The sequence below is a fragment of the Panthera pardus genome, unplaced genomic scaffold (assembly GCF_024362965.1).
Source record: "Panthera pardus isolate Hobbes unplaced genomic scaffold, ASM2436296v1 HiC_scaffold_16, whole genome shotgun sequence".
In the NCBI taxonomy this organism is placed as follows: domain Eukaryota; kingdom Metazoa; phylum Chordata; class Mammalia; order Carnivora; family Felidae; genus Panthera; species Panthera pardus.
In genome coordinates, this window is record NW_026526721.1 from 15,390,556 (window position 1) to 15,407,947 (window position 17,392).

The following is a 17,392-nucleotide window of genomic DNA, read 5'->3' on the forward strand; positions in this document are numbered from 1 at the left end:
GGCTAAGTCAGTTGGGATTTCGACTACGGCTCAGGTCATGATCACGGTTCGTGAGTTTGAGCCCCACGTCGGGCTCTGAGCTGACAGTTCAGAGCCTAGAACCTGCTTCGGATTCTGCGTCTCCCTCTCTCTCTGTTGCTCCCCTGCTGGTTCTCTCTCTCTCTCAAAACTAAATAAAGATTAAAAATTAAAAAAAAAAAAAAGAGAGATAGGAAAATAAGTTAGTGGGGTTGATATACTGTAGCCCCAGGGAAAATGTAGGAGTGAAGAGCCAGTTGAAAATTAGCTGGGTAAGGAGTGGCTTCTGGGTGACAGGTGGGGATAGCGGACCACACTTTTAAGTTTCAGGCCAATGTCTAGATTTCCTCCATCCAGAAATTTTTGGCACAGATTCAGGAGATGAGAATCGGCTTCCTCATTAGCTTTCAGGCACAATTAATCATAATCACTATTCTCGAAGCTAATATGATGGCTGACTCCCAACCTCTCAGATATATATATATTTTTTAATCCAAGGATGGCTGCATGAGAGATGGCCCAGGAATTCTGAATGAACCCAGAAAACCGATAAAACCAGAGCAAATGGTAGCCAAATTCTGAGTTCTGGAATGCAAGAATTTCACACAAAATGGTATACACATAGCTACTCTAACAATCTCCCTCCTCCTTCATTAACATAATTAGTGGGGGATCACTGAAGCTTGATCTCTGCTCTTAGATCATCAATTATCCTGTGAAGACATAAAACACTTATGCAGACAGGTGACCAGACTTTCCAAAGTCTTAAGGTAGCAAATGTATGAATAGGATTCTGTTCTTATTCCTTAAAAAGTTTCCTGACATTTTGAACATTTTAGGTTTGTTCCCGTATTGAATCTCAAAGTTTAAAAATGTTAAGGATGTGAATACTTAGACCATCTCGTTAAAAAGAAAAAAAAAAAAAATCATTGAGACACTGCCTCCAGACTATGATAGTAATTCAACCAAACCAAGAACATAACAGCAATGATAATCTCATCATTTCTCAGTAACCCATTCCTTGATTTCTATGTTAAAATTCAGTCTATTTTACTAAAAATAGTCTTTACAAAAAAGGCTTCAAGTTAGAGCTTGCTTTCAAGTTAAAGCATATCTATATAAAATGAAAGCTTTTACATTTATAAAATGACACAAATATTATCTGTATCTTTCTTCAACACATAATGTGAAAATTTATTAGACAATGTCACAGACCACTTCAAGTGTCTTTAAACAAAGAGCATAATAAAGAGAGAAACCTGTACAAAATGTAAGGTATAAAGGTATTCACCCCAAGTTCTTCTAAATGTACCAATGAATAAAGCATGGAATGCATAAATATTAAATATACAAGAGAAATCAGTCTGATAGTCACAATCTGATGCCACATTTGCAACCAGTATGAAAGCCAATACCAGACAGCTTAGCCTTGGTCCTTTCAATATTGTAAACCCAAATCAAATTTCAGCACACAGTTCTTCCTATAACGTAAAGGAAATCACTCCCCACCCCTAGACTCGGGGGGGGGGGGGCAGGTAATTTTAGGTACAAAACAAGAATTCATTTAACTTCTCCCATCCCTTCCAGGGGAATATTTGCAATAGAAGGATAAAGGTGTCAGGAGAAGAATAATTTATGTTCAGGTTTACACTAGTACCAAGAAACCAAATATTAAGGATTAATCCAAAGGAGGTGCCATGATGTCAGCAATTATTAAAAAAAAAAAAAAATCAAGACAAAGAGGAAGGTAAAAGAAAGTAAAAGAAGGCAGGAAAAGAGGACAGGGGGGGCTCACTAGGGTCACACTACAGGCACAAAAGGAATGGAGAAGAGGAATGGTTTTCTGCAAAAGAAATAAGCAAATCAGGGGTGCCTGGGTGGCTCAGATGGTTAAACATCTGACTTCAGCTCAGGTCATGATCTCACAGTTTGTGGGTTTGAGCCCCGCGTTGGGCTCTGTGCTGACAGCTCAGAGCCCAGAGCCTGCTTTGGATTCTGTGTCTCCCTCTCTCTCTGCCCCTCCCCTGCTCATGCGTGTGCTCACATGCGCGCTCTCTCTCTCTCTCAAAAATAAACATTAAAACAAAGAAAGAAAGAAAGAAAGAAAGAAAGAAAGAAAGAAAGAAAGAAAGAAGAAATCCTTCTCCTTCTAAAACCAGGAGAATACAGTGCTAGCTGAAGTTTCACTCATGGTTTCTAGTAGATGAACTTGTTTCTCACTTTCCTTTCCTCTGCAAGAGAAGTCACATGCACATGTAGGTGCATGCACACAAGCACGCACACACATGCGATCCCTGCACACACACATCACTTTATCTTTGGACACTGTTCAGAACGGCGTAAATGACACTAACACAGTTTATTACTATAAATCCATTCATAAGTGAATTTTCCTATCAAACTTATCATCATAGCAATTCACAGTAAATGGGTTCAGATGCATAGAGATAAGTTTTTTTTTTAAATGGCAAAGAGCTGTGGCTAATTTTCATTTCTTTCTCATGCTTGAGCACCTATCCTTCAGAGGCAAGACACAAGCTATCGTAAATCTTATTACTGCATAAACACGAAAACGTGTTATGAGCTGGCTGAAACAAATAAAATAAGCATTGAAAAATCTATGTATTAAACATGTATAGAACGTACTTTAACAAAACACTGGTGGAAACAAAGAATTGGTACATAGAAGGGCATACAACAGACAATATTAAAGGATCATCAACTTTTCACTGTTCCTCCCTTCCTTCCATCCAAAAAAAAAAAAAAAAAAAAAAACCACCAAAATACATATCAGTAAGTTTCATAGACTTAAACTATTTTCAGTGATATATACAATGTTATTTTTTTACGTTTATTTATTCTGAGAGAGAGAGAGAGAGACAGTGTGAGTGGGGGAAGGACAGAGAGAGAGGGAGAGAAAGAATCCCAAGCAGATTCCGTGCTGCCAGCATAGAGCCCAATTTGGGGCTCAAACTCATGAAATCATGAGATCATATCCTGAAACCAAGAGTCAGACACTTACATGACTGAACCACCCAGGTGCCCCTATACAATGTTATTTTATTTTTTTATTTTTTTAATGTTTGTTTATTTTTGAGAGAGAAAGAGAGACAGACAGACAGAATCCGAAGCAGGCTCCAGGCAGCACAGAGACCGACACGGGCTTGAACTCACGAACCGCAAGATCATGACCTGAGCCGAAGTCGGCCGCTTAACCGACTGAGCCACCCAGGCGCCCCTATACCATGTTATTTTAAAGAAATAGAGAAACTTACCATGGGTCAGGCATTGTGCTGTTTTACATGTACCCGCTCAATGGTTCACAAAATAACTCTTATGAAAAGGATTCTACTATTGTTTCCATTGTATAGATAAAGAAGCTGAATCAAAGAGAAAAGAAACATCTTGCCCAGTGTAATCCAGCTACTAGGCAGCACAGCTGAAATTTCACTTCCAGCATTCTGAGACCAGGGGTCAACTCACAAGTATGATTCATGGTCATATATGTAGATCCATTGAAAACATGATTTCCATCCACCAGAGAAAAACAGGAGGACCCCGGCTGCATACTACAGGCTAATTTCCAGTCTGCCAAACACCAGAGGATTCTGCTGGGGTATTCATCCTACCCCTAATGTCCCTGCCTCCTGAGCAAGGTGGTAGATGGTCATCAACATGTCTGATACTTTCTAATGAAATTAGTTTAGAAATTTAAACGTCTGTGCTTAACCATAATTTTTCTACGGCTCTGCAGATACAAGGGAGTTCATAAAAACCAAGTCCAGAAATAGAAGCTTTGGAAAGCTACTTAGATTTTTATCCTAATTCAGACGCTCAATTTATCTATATCTATCTACCTATCTATCTATCTATCTCTCTATCTCTCTCTCTATCTCTCTATCTATCTATATCTTTAATTCTGAGATTGTGAAAGACAAATCAATGAATGAATAGGAAACCCTCCCAGGCCCCTCTGTGCTGAGAGATGACCTTCACATTTTCATTTCCTGTGGATACAAGAGTGTATGGTTTGCTTGAGCTCATGGCTGGTAGGGACCTTAAAGGTCATCTTTCCTTATGACTACAGCAAAAACTTGGAAGCAGAAAGGTCAGTCCCAATATCTTGCCATTTTCTTTTTGACAGTTGGAGACAAAGTGAGAATCAAAAAGAAATCATCATTTGTGACCAAAGACAGAGAAACCAGACCACTCATAAAACTGTATATATTTTTACTTTCATGAGGGCAGCAAAAAATAAATACCTAGGGTTAATGAAAGGAATAGACATTTGCTGCATTTTAAGGCAATGCAAAAGTTGAAGGAAGATTGTGTTTTAAAGAGAAACATAATTAAAACATATTGTCAAGACAAGAACTGTGGTTACCCCTCTACCCAATACAGGAAAGAGAGAGTTTCATCAAGTTCTTTCCTCGTTGTGAGCCACACCTGGAGACTCACTTTGGTGGTTTCAGTGCAAAATGAAGAGAAATGTCTAAACTCAAATGTTTCAGACTTCAAGTAAAACAGAAATATTGCAATTTCTTAACATGCATTTATGAGAAAAGAATCTACAAAAGCTCTTTATAGAAGTAAAAAAAAAAAAAAAAGGCGTTGATGTCAAGTGAAGGCAGTTGAGTCTTTGAAATAAGATAGACTGAGTTCAAATGCAAGCTCTTACGAACCACATTTCCTGGGCAAATTACTTAACATTTCCAATAGTAAATTTCCCCATCTATATAATGGGCATAAGAATTCCTTCCTTATAAGGTTGCTGTAAGATTTGTTTGTAATAGTATGTATAAAGTCCTTTGCACTTCCTCCTTCTTTCCCTCTCTTCCTTCCATTTTAATGATCTTCCTGAAATTAGAAATGTCCTGTGCAAAATGCAAAACAAAACGAAACAAACCCAAAAACAAAAACACTTCTTCCATTGAAATATCTCTCTGAGCAAAATTTTCAAGACCCCTATACAATACCAGGTGTCATATGGCACTATAAAATATGCAGTTCGTCTGGTAGCAACAGAAAAATTTCACATCACAAAATGCTATCAAAAAACATTAAATTTCAGTTGTGACATACGTGCTATAACACTTTTTGTAAGTATAATTCATAGAAAACATTTCTGAAGTTTTTCTTTGGGTGGCATGATCCCCCTCTCAATTCACTGAAGCCACAACTTATGATTTGAAAGAAAATGAACACGAATGACATGAATTCTTAGTGCCATATGAAAATGAAAACGAAACTCAAAGTCTATATACACGTGCAAAAGAGACAAGAAGTCACAAAAACTACTACTTTTTCAGAGGTGTACATCTGGTAGGCCAGCAATGTATATCTAGGAACCAAATGTATCTGTCTAGCTTTCAAATCAAGTAGACAAATTAAAACTATTGCTTATTTAAACGACATCAACTTTTTTGTGGAACAAAACTGGAGTGTAAATTTTCAAAAATACATGTTGCGCGTTGATACGCAAGGACCGGAGGAGACATTTCCTACTTTGAACACAGGAAACACCAGTTTCCTTCCTGTCAGAAGCTCACAGCCTAGAGAAATCATTGGGGGGCACGTGGTCATATGACTTTCAACCCATCCGTTTTGTGGGTTCGTGACAAAGGAGTCCCATGCTTGCACTTGCATACACCTTACCAGAGGCTTGGGGATTTTAAGGGTGTTTTAAGGGTTACCTCATCAAGAACAATACTAAGTTATGGAAATCTCTATTAGCAGGAATGTGTCACTCAAAGATCTGATATTGGCTGGAAAAAAACGGTAGCAAATTATGTTTGATTACACCATTGTACACTGTGCATGCGAATACATAACAGTGGAATTGTAATCGATACGTACATATATATGCCATCTGCACTCACGTGACGTTTCATGATCATCACTCCATTTTCTCTTCGTATTATGCCATCATCTTTGCTGTGCGGTTCGGTACCATATTATTTTCATTTCAACCACAGCTGCATCATTGCTGCTGCCAGATCTCTGTTTTTTGGAGAAAATATACAATTTAAAATTGTTTTTTTTCTTTTTTTTTATCAGAAAGGAAAGTCATCAAGAATTAGATTTTATTTTAGGAACAAAGTAAGGTTTCATGGGAGAAAAAAACAAAGCCTTGGTGTAGAGAAGGTTTGTTCATTTTCTATAGCATTACTGAAGTGTCCTGTATGCCTTGATAAACCTATCAATGTTTGGATCATCTCAATGGGGGAAATGACTTAACTTAACTCTATTTTGGTGTCTCGGCAAAGGTAAGTTGTCTATTTCGAGAGCCTAACTGGGTAGTTTTGTACTACTGCATCTTGTGAATGAAACCCCAAAGTCTACCCAGCTAGCTTGTTGCCTCCGTTTCCCCAAGTAGAAAAGGCGAATGGCCAGTGGGTGGAGGAGGAGGTGTGGGAACTGGCCGGGAATTTACAGTGTGGCAGAGTTACCTTAGACCAATATCTTGTATTGGTGAGAGACAGATCAGTGGAGGGGGCAGCTAGTTAGGTTAAACTGATGCTCTATTATTTCATGTTCTCTAGTGTCTCTCTTTCAATGCCATCATGGAAGAACTGGGAATCTCACTCAAAAATCAGAAAAAGCTAAAGAAAAAGTCAAGAACTAAGGGGAAATCTCCCTTCACAAGTATCCTTACTTGTCATCAGAGACGAACTCAGAGGAAAGAGACTGTGGCGTGATCCAAGAAAACACCTGCAGGCAGCTTTCAGGAAGGAAAACGATACGCTCGCTACAGGTTTTGGGGAGGAAAGATTCCTGACAAGTGTGTGATGTGTTTCCCTGTATCTATATTCATAACTCTGGGTATGCATATAGATATGCGAAATACAACAGCTTTAAAAAGCTCACAGAGACAGATATTACTTGGGAAGTGCCACTGGTTCTTTTGAAATGAATTTGTATGCTCACTTATTTTGCCTTTTCTCCTTCTTCTCGATAAATTGCTGTGTGTGCTTTCTAAATAATAATAAATCAACAGGGTTTTTTTTTCCAGAACAAGTTTGAGTGTTGGTTTATTCTCCATTACTCAGCTCCCATTCACAATGTTTGTTTGTCAAATGTCATCTGTTTTCCAGTTTGCTGTTTTGATGAGTCCTCTTAACCGGTTCAGACACACAGAATCATTTCTGGCTAATTAAAAAAAAAAAAAATACTTAGAGTTCATACCAAATACCTAGTTATTATAGTAAAATAAAACTACTCATCTTTGTGCTTTAAAATCTGACCTCATAAAGAACTTTAAAATGGCACTTGGAATATTGGTGAGTATAAGATAAAAGGATTTAAGAACAAAAAAGGAAAATTCATTTGAAAATAAAAGTGTCCATCACATTCTGGGCATCATTCTAGGTTCTGGAGATACTATGGTGAGGAAGACAGATATGGTCCCTGCTCTCACATAGTTTATAGTTAAACAAAAAAGAAAAACATTTGAGTACTCAAAGAAGGATTAGCACTTCCTCAGTAGAAGCCAGAAGCCAAAGGAACATGTACTCAACCAAGGAAGATTTCCTGGAGGAAGGTACAGCTAAATTAGGATGACAAGTTAATCAGGTGAAGGGAGGACTGTAAGATGGAGAAGCAGGCATTCTAGGCTGAGGAAGCAGCATATTGGAAGCCCAAAAGGAGAGCGAATAGGGCCAGGATGGTGGAGGGACAGGAGTCTAGCGTGGCTAAAATGCAAGGGAATACGATGGGTCTGACAGGTGACAACCACTCTGGCTGAAAGCAAAGGATTGAAGGAAAGGAATCTGAGGAAGAAGAGACAGGGTCACCCGAAGGCTCTTTCAGGAACCCAAAGAAAGGACATTGCAACCAGGCCAGAGCAGGGGCAGCCAGACCAGTGGATGATGGAAGTAACTCGGAGGCACAACTCATGGGGCCAGAGATTTAGACAGTGGTCATGAGGGAGGGAAGAGTGGCTCCAGAGAAAGTCTAGGATTGGGGTTGGCAGGGAGAGGGAGGCTTAACTGCAGAGTTGAGGTAGCACTCATTATTCGGGGGACCAATGGGAAAGCAGCAGGCACTGGATCAATAGTTCATATAATTAAATCCCATTGGTTTCTATAGGATTGTTCTAACTAAACAAATTTTGTTATCTAGTCCCTGTAGAGTTTAAGCACAAAAATATATCCAGACATAAAAAGAAAAATAACATCACATTTAAAATAGCAATAACAGGCACCGGCCAGATATTTTCCTATGATTGTGATCAGTGCTCAAATTTTGGATCCATCACAATTGGAAAATAATGTATTTCATTAGACAATGCATTAAGATTTTACATAAAATCCATGAAGATGTGACATTAAAAACAATATGCTGGGGTACCCAGGTGGCTCAATGGGTTGAGTGTCTGACTCTTGATTTCAGCTCAGGTCATGATCCCAGGATCACGGGATCAGTCCCTGCGTGCCTGGAAAAATGGAGTTGCAATTTACATAAATGAGAAGGGCATCTGGGTGGCTCAGTCGGTTGAGCACCCGGCTCTTGATTTCAGTTCAGGTCACGATCCCAGGATGGTAGTATCAAGCCCCACGTTGGGCTCTGCAGTGCATGGAACTGCTTAAGATATTCTCTCTCTCTCTCTCTCTCTCTCTCTCTCTCTCTCTCTCTTTCTCTCGTACAGTTAAAAATATTTATAGATATAGACAGAGATAGAGATAAAGATAGATACAGATATGCTTACTGATAGAAACAGAAAAGCAGACAGAAATATGGTTAATCCAACAGCTGAAGATGAACTAGAGTGATAACATATTAGAGGGGAGATGTGCAGTGTATTTAGTTCACTATGAAATCACACCAATGGCATTCTATTTTACATTTCTAATGTAACAGTATGATACTTTTCTCTCCTTTCAGACACTATTACTATATCTTTTCACAGACTGTTAGAGTAGGGAAAGTAGAGTGGGAAAATAAGTATTTCAGTTTCTAATATCTAAAATATATTGTGTCTCAATCTGTTGGATAGACATTTTAAGGTCCCCACTAACCAGTTTCCTTCTCACTTACCCATGCCTACATTTTCATTCAATGCATAATACTTGGTATGAATAAATTAAAAACTATAATGAACTAGGTGAAACAGCATAGGACTAGGCCCACAGCACTAGGTCCACAGCATAGGAAAAGTCCTATGCTAAATGTACATAATAACCTCTCTTCCCCACCTCCCCCATCCCAACAATATTTTCATTCTGAAAGCACATTTGGTGTGAACAGATGTACATGTGTTTCTGTGTGTCTCTGTGTGTTAGGGCAAAGATCAGAGTAAGATATGAGGCCAGAGGGGAGAAAAAGGAGAAATTGTAGAATATCTAGAACTTGGTACAGAAAAATCCCCAAGAACAACCATTCATCTTGGAGATTTTCATCCCTTTCACCAAAGAACAGTGACTCATACACAGTTATGTGGAAATCAATGGCAAAGTTAATTAAAAACTAGATCTTACATTTCTTCCTTTGGCAATTTCTTGATGCTAATAGACACGGATCGTCCAGGTGAGATATTCAGCAAGAGAGAGAGGGAAGTCAGTATTGATTGAAAGATAGTGTTTATGGTTAAGATTTATTCTTTTCAAGTTTCAGATCTGGGCCCTTCTTGCCTTTAGTACAGAGAAAAGGGAAGCAACAATTCATTGCTTGTGTTGACCTCGTGGGTTTGTTGACACATCTAGGAGCCCTGAATTTTCAATTCTTAGCCTAGAAGAAGCTGGAAAGAGACAGAGAGAGAAATCAGGAGGAAGCAGGTAAAAGAAAACTAGATGAAGATCAAATATCTGTGACCAGCATTTTTGTTCTCTGTCTCAGCAGTTCCTACTTTCACTCTTTCCCTGGCCCAAAAAGACTTAACCAAGAAGTTCCTGGGATTGTTGTTTCAAAGGAAGAATAACGTAAGAGTGACTGTTCTAGGAGAGGTATTTCTAGCAGCTACCCATACAGTGTGATTTTTAAAGAAACATAAAATCTACCCATCCCAAAAGATATGGTCCAGCAGATTCTCTCCAACATCAGAGGGGCTCATGTGTTTAGTAACAAACTGAAGCATTGTCTAAAAGAGACCCAAGTTACAATCCACTTGCCCCAGGCATTTATTTGTTGACTCCTTCATCTTGGAACAAGAAGAAAAAACAGGTATTCACTGATCAAGGATGTCCAGAGGAGTGTCATGGGCCTACAGGGCTAGGACAAGCAAGCCATTCCACCGAAAGTGATGGAGTGCTTGGAGAAGAAGCTTGTTGGGCTGGGGAAGAGGTCATAAAAAGTGAGGCTGGGACTTCGAAGGCACACTCAGGTCTCAGTTTCATTCAGTCTAGTCCTATATATAAAGGGAAAATTTTTCCAGTTACGTTTCTTAAAAAATGGCTGTGTAGAGGGAAAAAGTGGGACAAAATAGAAACAGTAAATCCACCAGAGTAGAGACATATATGCTGTATTTACAAGTAGTAACTCAAAGTGCCATAAGCCTTGGGAGTGAAATAAATGACTAACATTAAACCATACTGACATGTTGACACTTCGAAATCCTGAAACGTGTGGGCTGACTTTGCAGATGAGGCTTTGCGTAGTATGAATCCTCATACTATGTCACAGGTACACCAGAGAGGTTGCTTGTAAGCTTTGCCCACAAGATAACCAATTAGAGAAGTTACTTTGTTTTTACACAGCTTAGTCAATTAAGTGAGACTCCAAAATGGATTTGAAGGGATATTTTGTCTGGTTTGTTTATTCAAAGTTTGTTTATTCATTTTGAGAGAGACAGAGCACAAGCGGGGGAGGGGCAGAGAAAGTGGAAGAATCTCAAGCAGGCTCCACACTGTCAACGCAGAGCCCATACAGGGCTTGAACTCATGAACAGTGAGATCATGTCCTGAGCAGAAATCAAGAGTCAGTAGCTCAACCGATTGAGCCACCCAGGCACCCCTGGTTTGTTTATTTAATTCATATCCTTTTTTCTTTCCTTTTCTCCATCATTTCCCATCCCGTTTTCTTCATTGGTAGAATGCCCAGATGTTTGCTCTGAACAATTCTTCATTAAGCTTGAAATTGTGAAGTCTTATGGGTTAACTAGCCCTTTCCCTCATGAAAGAATCCCAACATGGACAATATGTCATAGGATATTTTGCTCACTAGTCCTTAGACTTCCTCTTCTTGGAAGCCACAGAGTTTTGCTAACAAAGTTGAAAATTCTACTGATGGTAATAGAGAACCCTCATCTAAATGGAAGGCAAAGGACCCCCTATCCACCATCAAAGTAATCCAGGATAATCTGGAAGGAGTCCAATTGACTTTGATATTTCATTCGGATATTATGAGAATGATTAGATGATAGATACATAGATGATAGATAGATAGATAGATAGGGGATAGATGATCAATAGATAGATAGATAGATAGATAGATAGATAATAGAGGATGGATGGATGGATAGATGGATGGATGGATGGATAGATAGATAGATAACAGATAGGTAGATCCCATTGTCTTAGTCTGGTCTGGGCTGTGCTCATGCTCCTAGTATATATCAAAGCCATGCCATCAGGTGTTACAAATCATTATTTAACAAGAATGTGCTAAATCTGGTTGCACTGTATATACTTTATAACATTTGTAATAGTTATAGCAAGTCTAAAGTCAATACCATTTTTTACAGAGCTAAAAACTGAGGTTAAGAGAGGTTAAATAGCTTGCCCAAGGTCACTTAACTATAAAATGGCAAATGATGCAACCTAACCCCAGCCATATCATCACAACCACACTCTGTTCCCTCCCAACTCTTCAAGATGAAATGCTATTGGCCAACCTCAGGCCTCACTCCAAGCATACCTGATCTCACAGTTGGCACTCTGTATTGTTTCCATTTCAGAAAAGGAAAACTGTAACAAAAAAGCGTATCTCCCTGAAGTCAGACTGCCTGTTGGTTGAGGAACCAAGATTCTAACTTCAATCTATCAGAGTCCAGAGACACTCAACCACAGCACTAAATGAACTTATGTATTTAATACTTTTGTTTCATTTATATTAAAACAAATATTTGTTTTGTACTCAAACACATTCTTGACTCAATTTTTAAAGAAGCATCATAGGGCAATTGGTCATCTCCCACTATCATTTCATAGAATAATTACACAGGTAGCTATTAATATCTCCAAGAAGCAATATCTAAGGATACCAGTGCCTTGCCATGGCACTTAAGTAATAAAAAGTCATTTCTAAACTTTAATAAACTCGCCACCAAATCTGCAGACTAGTTGTATTACTGATTTGAAATAACTCTCTGAACATTTTTTGTTCCTCAGGCAAGCCAAATCACAATTAAAACATGTGAATGGCACAACGTGATAGTTCCTGTGAACATCTAAAGCTTCACCATATTCTGGCAATCTCACAAAATACCATTAGGTTGTAAACTCTCAGTTGATTATAAAATTCTAGAAGGTGAATCAGAATATTTCTTTTCAACATCAATCACTCTATACAAGCTGTTCAGCATCTTACATATAGTGGGTAATGAACAGACTTGCTGAGTAATTAATGACAACCTTTGGAATATATGCCATGTAGACACCTGACACAAATTTAAAATAAGATATAGTCCTTGCCTTTGAGAATATTAGAATTGAATAGGTCAGATTTCAAGGGTGAAATTTTGTTGGCTCACTTGCTTTTTAGAGACAATAACTGTGAATGCCATTGAGTTTTCTAGGATTTATATTCCCAACTACCCACAAGGAACATATGTTGGCAAATTCTTCAGCAAGAGACCAAGAAGTATAACAATTTCAGGAAATGCCCGCACACACACACACAAGATAAAGATTTTCAAGTAACCAACATCACAGAGAATTTTAAATGTGTTGATAATGTCTTCAGTACTTGTAGATCTGTCATTAAGCTATTTCCAAAATATCTCTGAAGAGGCAGGCTGCTTTTCCTTGTCTTCATGATAAATTCTGTACCCAGAGCAGCAAATTAAAATGAGACCATTTTTAATAAAACCATGCCAAGATTTAAAAGTAATTTAGTGGCATTAAGCATAATAAACCAAATTATAGTGATGAAAGAAACATTTTCATTAAAGCTTTAAAAAAAAATGACACTCAAAACTCTAATGTAGGGATGGAATTGAGTCTACATTGTCTCAAGGGAACCAAGATAACAAATGACAGCTAGAATTTTAAGCTCATCATAACAAATGTATAATTAGTTTTGACCTTTTTACAACATCCCAACAAATATAATGATTCATAAGCATGCATATTGCAAATGAAATTAATTGCGAGGGTATCTTTCACTGAAATGTTTAATGATCTCATCATAGATTTCCTGGATGATTTCCTTCTGACTTCCTCCAAAAAATGATGCTATTAGATAAGCCACACACCAGGTTAATTTCATCAAACCAAAACCAACCAACATCTACAACTTGTGCCTGTCTCATGTTTTCCCATTTGTATGGAAACTTTTTCTTTCCTCCTGTCTCCCCACTTCCATCTCTAACTGTCCAAACTTCACTTAAAGACTCAGGTCAAATGCCACATATGCATGAAACTTTCCCTGATTTCTTCCCATCTCTCTCCTGTGACCTTTATCTGCCCTTGAGCAGTTTGACCTTAACATTATTTGGTCGATGCTGGTATCTTGTGTAGCACTTTACTGCATGCCTAAATCAGCCTCTTCACCACCACTCCCAAAGACTGGCTCACATGATGCAGGATGCTACCCATATTAAATGTGCAAATGAATCCAACCAAAGCCATTAAATTGCTCCCCCAAAATATAAAACTTTACTCATCTCTTCCATTCTTAAGCTTTCCTGGAGAGAACTCAGATTCATATTTTTCCTCCTTACCTCCCTCTTCATGTTTTCTAAATTTTATTTTGCCCCCAAATATGTAACAAAATATTGCAAGTTCCCAGAAACTCATGGAATACATCAGATCATTCAAGCAATGATCCATGTTGAAGAGATTCTTCTTGGGTGGAAATGTTTGCATTTGTCTTGGCAATCCTCAGAAGTCATTTGTGAAAATAAAAAATACAAGTATAACCTAGACCCTTTAAAAATATGTAACATGTTAGCAAAGATGACTAGACACCCACAAAATACATTTACTCAAAAATTTAAGACTAATAGATGAAAGGGAAGGAGAGAAGGGAAGGAGGGACAGAAGAAAGGAAGGAGGGTGAGAGGGAGGGAGGGAAGGAAGGAAGGAAAGAAGGGAAGGAGGGAGGGAGGGAAAGAAGGAAAGAAGGGAGGAAGGAAGGAAGGAAGGAAGGAAGGAAGGAAGGAAGGAAAGAGGGAGGGAGGGAAGGAACAAAGGAAGGAAAGAAGGGAGGGAGGGAAGGGTGAGAGGGAGGGAGGGAGGGAAGGAACAAAGGAAGGAAAGAAGGGAGGGAGGGAGGGAAGGAAGGAAGAAAGGAAAGAGGGAAGGAGGGAAAGGTGAGAGGGAGGGAGGGAGGGAGGGACAGAGGGAGGGAGGGAGGGAGGGAGGGAGGGAGGGAGGAAGGAAGGAAGGAAGGAAGGAAGGAAGGAAGGAAGGAAGGAGGGAGGGAAGGAGGGAAGGGTGAGTTCCTGAGTTCAGTTAAAAGGCAGCTTCACATTTACGAAATTATGAACTGGGATATGAAGACGGATGGTTTTACTCCTCCACTGAGGAAGGCAGAGAGAGGGACTTATGCTGTAATCTAAAAGAGGTAGGTCATGAGTCGGAAACTCCTGATAGCAGTGATAAAAGGCTAGTATCAATTATCAAAGGACATAAATGCTGGCTCTCTGAAAGGATTACAAAGGTTCTAATTTGTTTGAGATGTTTTAGAGCCTGTGCTTCTTTAAGGCAGAAAGATGGGCTATATGATCTACCAGACACCCAGCTAGTTATATTGCTCTATATGGCATTAAATGCTATTTAAAATTTATCAAAAGTGATCTTTCCTTTTACCTGTGAATTAGCACCTAGAGCTGAAAGCTGAGAACAAAGAAGCATCAAGTAGTTCACTTTCTAACCAATGCCACAAAACCTGTGGCCAGGTATGCTTTTCAGGTCCCTTTAGTTATCACTCTAGTCATGCCCTTGCTGCCCCTACCTACTTCCCAATCTATGAAAGCAGAGGTCTACAAGGGACAAAGTGTGAGAGACATTTCAGATTATCCATCTTGGAAAGTGGTACCTTTTCCTTATGAGGGAGAGATGTGGTCCCCTCCGCCATCATCAATCACATGAAGGGGGCACCACAGAAGGGCTGTTAAGTTTTCAGGTGGAATTTTTGTCTTTACTTCTCCCAACAGGATTGATTCTTTCTGGTTGACTGGATCCCTCCAATTTTTTTTCAAGTGCCCAAGATGAATATTAAAGCTGAGTTTTATTCTTTGACATACTCCTTTGTCTTTGGATAAATCATAAAATTTTCTTATCTGAGGATCATGGCAAGAACCCCCTGGCACAGCCGTCTGGGGCAAAGAAGGCAGTTTCATGAGGGCCTATTTCCTAAGTAGTGAGCAGAGATAAGGATAGCAATAATGGGGAGATGTTACCAGCACCAAGTCTTAAGGAGTAAGGGAAAGGACCAATTACCAGAATTTGCAGAGTCCTCTAAAAGAAGGCCCATCCAAGGGCTGTGGCCTTGAGGGGAGAAATGCATTCACTTCAAACCTGAGATCCAGATAGGATAAAGCCAGCAGGACTATGAATGTAACTCTTTTTCAAGACTCTGATCTTTTGGTCATGCCTCATATTGGTTAAAGTCAGCCAGAATCCATCTTTAACCTAATGGTCAGAACAGTCCAGTGATTCTGATCAAAAGGTCACTCTCCTAGAGACAAATTGAAAAATGCATGTGGTGGTACAGAGACTACTCAGCACACTATTTTTCTTCTATGTTAGCATTTATGTAGATCAGTAAGTAATAAGTACCATTCAAATCTAGAATATTATCATTAGACATTTCAAAGTGAAATCTAATATACCTCCTGAAATCTGCTTTAACTTATATGGAAGATCTGATGTTACAAGTTGTTTCAGGGAGTGAGAAAAAGAGTGGAATGAAGTCAACATAAGGAAACAACTATGTACAAGGCTCAGGATTTGGAGTTTAGGGAGACCTGGGGTGAGTATCTTCTCAACTGTTTACTATGTGTGTGAATCTGAGTAACTTTACTTCTCCCTGGACCCCAGTCTCCTCATTCCAGCAGTGAGACTGTTAACAGTGCCTGACACAAAGTTTTATTTTATTTTATTTTATTTTATTTTATTTTATTTTATTTTATTTTATTTTATTTCGTTTCATTTCGTTTCGTTTTATTTTATTTTATTTTATTTTATTTTATTTTATTTATGCATGCCTGAAGTTAAGGTGAAGAAAACAAAAGTCCACTAGAGAATCTCTGTCTGGTTTCAAAACAAAATCATAGAGAAATACAATGGGCAGCCATGAGGTTTCATATGCAGCTCACAGTTAAACTGCCATATTCAGTGGCCAAGGGACCCACACTCCACAGTTATAAAGTGGTGGCAAGCTCACACAGATACTCCTCGTGCTCATTGCCATCTGTAAATTGCAACATTCGTTTCTGAGGCACATCAAAGCCAAATAGGCTATAACCTGGCACCAAAAAACAGGAAGGTTTTGTGGGGCACCTGGCTGGCTCAGTCAGTACAGCATGCGACTTCTGATCCTGGGATCATGAGTTTGAGCCCCACGTTGGGTGTAGAGATTACAAAGAACAAGAAAGTTTTATCCTAAGTTTGTAGTATCCCCCAAAACTCCAAAATATACCAGTTTGTGGGACATGACTGGGCCTTTCAGCAAGTGTCACTCAAGGCCCCAGCATGAAACAGAATTAATAAAAGACCTTTTATTGAAGGGACTGTTTACAGAGGTAAAGGCAAGAATGAGGAAAACTGGTAAGGGCTGGCATTATCATCCTGAAGCCAGAAGGGAGAGTGAAAGTGAATTATGTTACCAGAACCCAATCAGGGCATTAGTCATAGGAGAGAAACCACCTAATAGAAGCTATGGCTGCAGGGGTATTATGGACTATTATGCAACAGAACCTTCTGTTGGATAGACCCAACTAGAAGCCATATGGAGCTAGAGTGAGTGGTAAAGTCTGAGAGAGGTCAGCCTCCTTCTAGTACACGGAGGTTGGCAGAGAAGTGTACAGAACACTTTTATAGGGATGATGGAGAATAACCATCACAGCACATGCTCAGTGAAATCAAATTAAAACTAAGACAGGGTGCAAAATTATCCATAAGAAAAGATGGAGGCCATATCCAGAGAAATATTTCTCATTCTTGAGAGAACACAAAGAAATGATACCATCATGTTAATAGAGCTGGTTGAAGCC

At 39.0% G+C, this 17,392-nt stretch overlaps 1 protein-coding gene across 4 annotated transcripts in view; it reads left to right on the plus strand.

Moving 5' to 3' along the window:
* GRIK1 (glutamate ionotropic receptor kainate type subunit 1) overlaps positions 1-7,035 on the plus strand; it is a 370,160-nt gene extending 363,125 nt beyond the window's left edge. For 2 of the 4 annotated variants that reach the window (XM_019467826.2, XM_019467827.2), the window contains 2 exons: positions 6,076-6,162; positions 6,561-7,035. In XM_019467826.2, coding sequence (XP_019323371.1) covers positions 6,076-6,162; positions 6,561-6,716 — 243 coding nt within the window. In that variant the 3' untranslated portion in view covers positions 6,717-7,035. The remainder of the gene's footprint in view (positions 1-6,075; positions 6,163-6,560) is intronic. The other 2 variants (XM_019467828.2, XM_019467830.2) reach the window with 1 other exon arrangement.
* Positions 7,036-17,392: the final 10,357 nt, after the last annotated feature.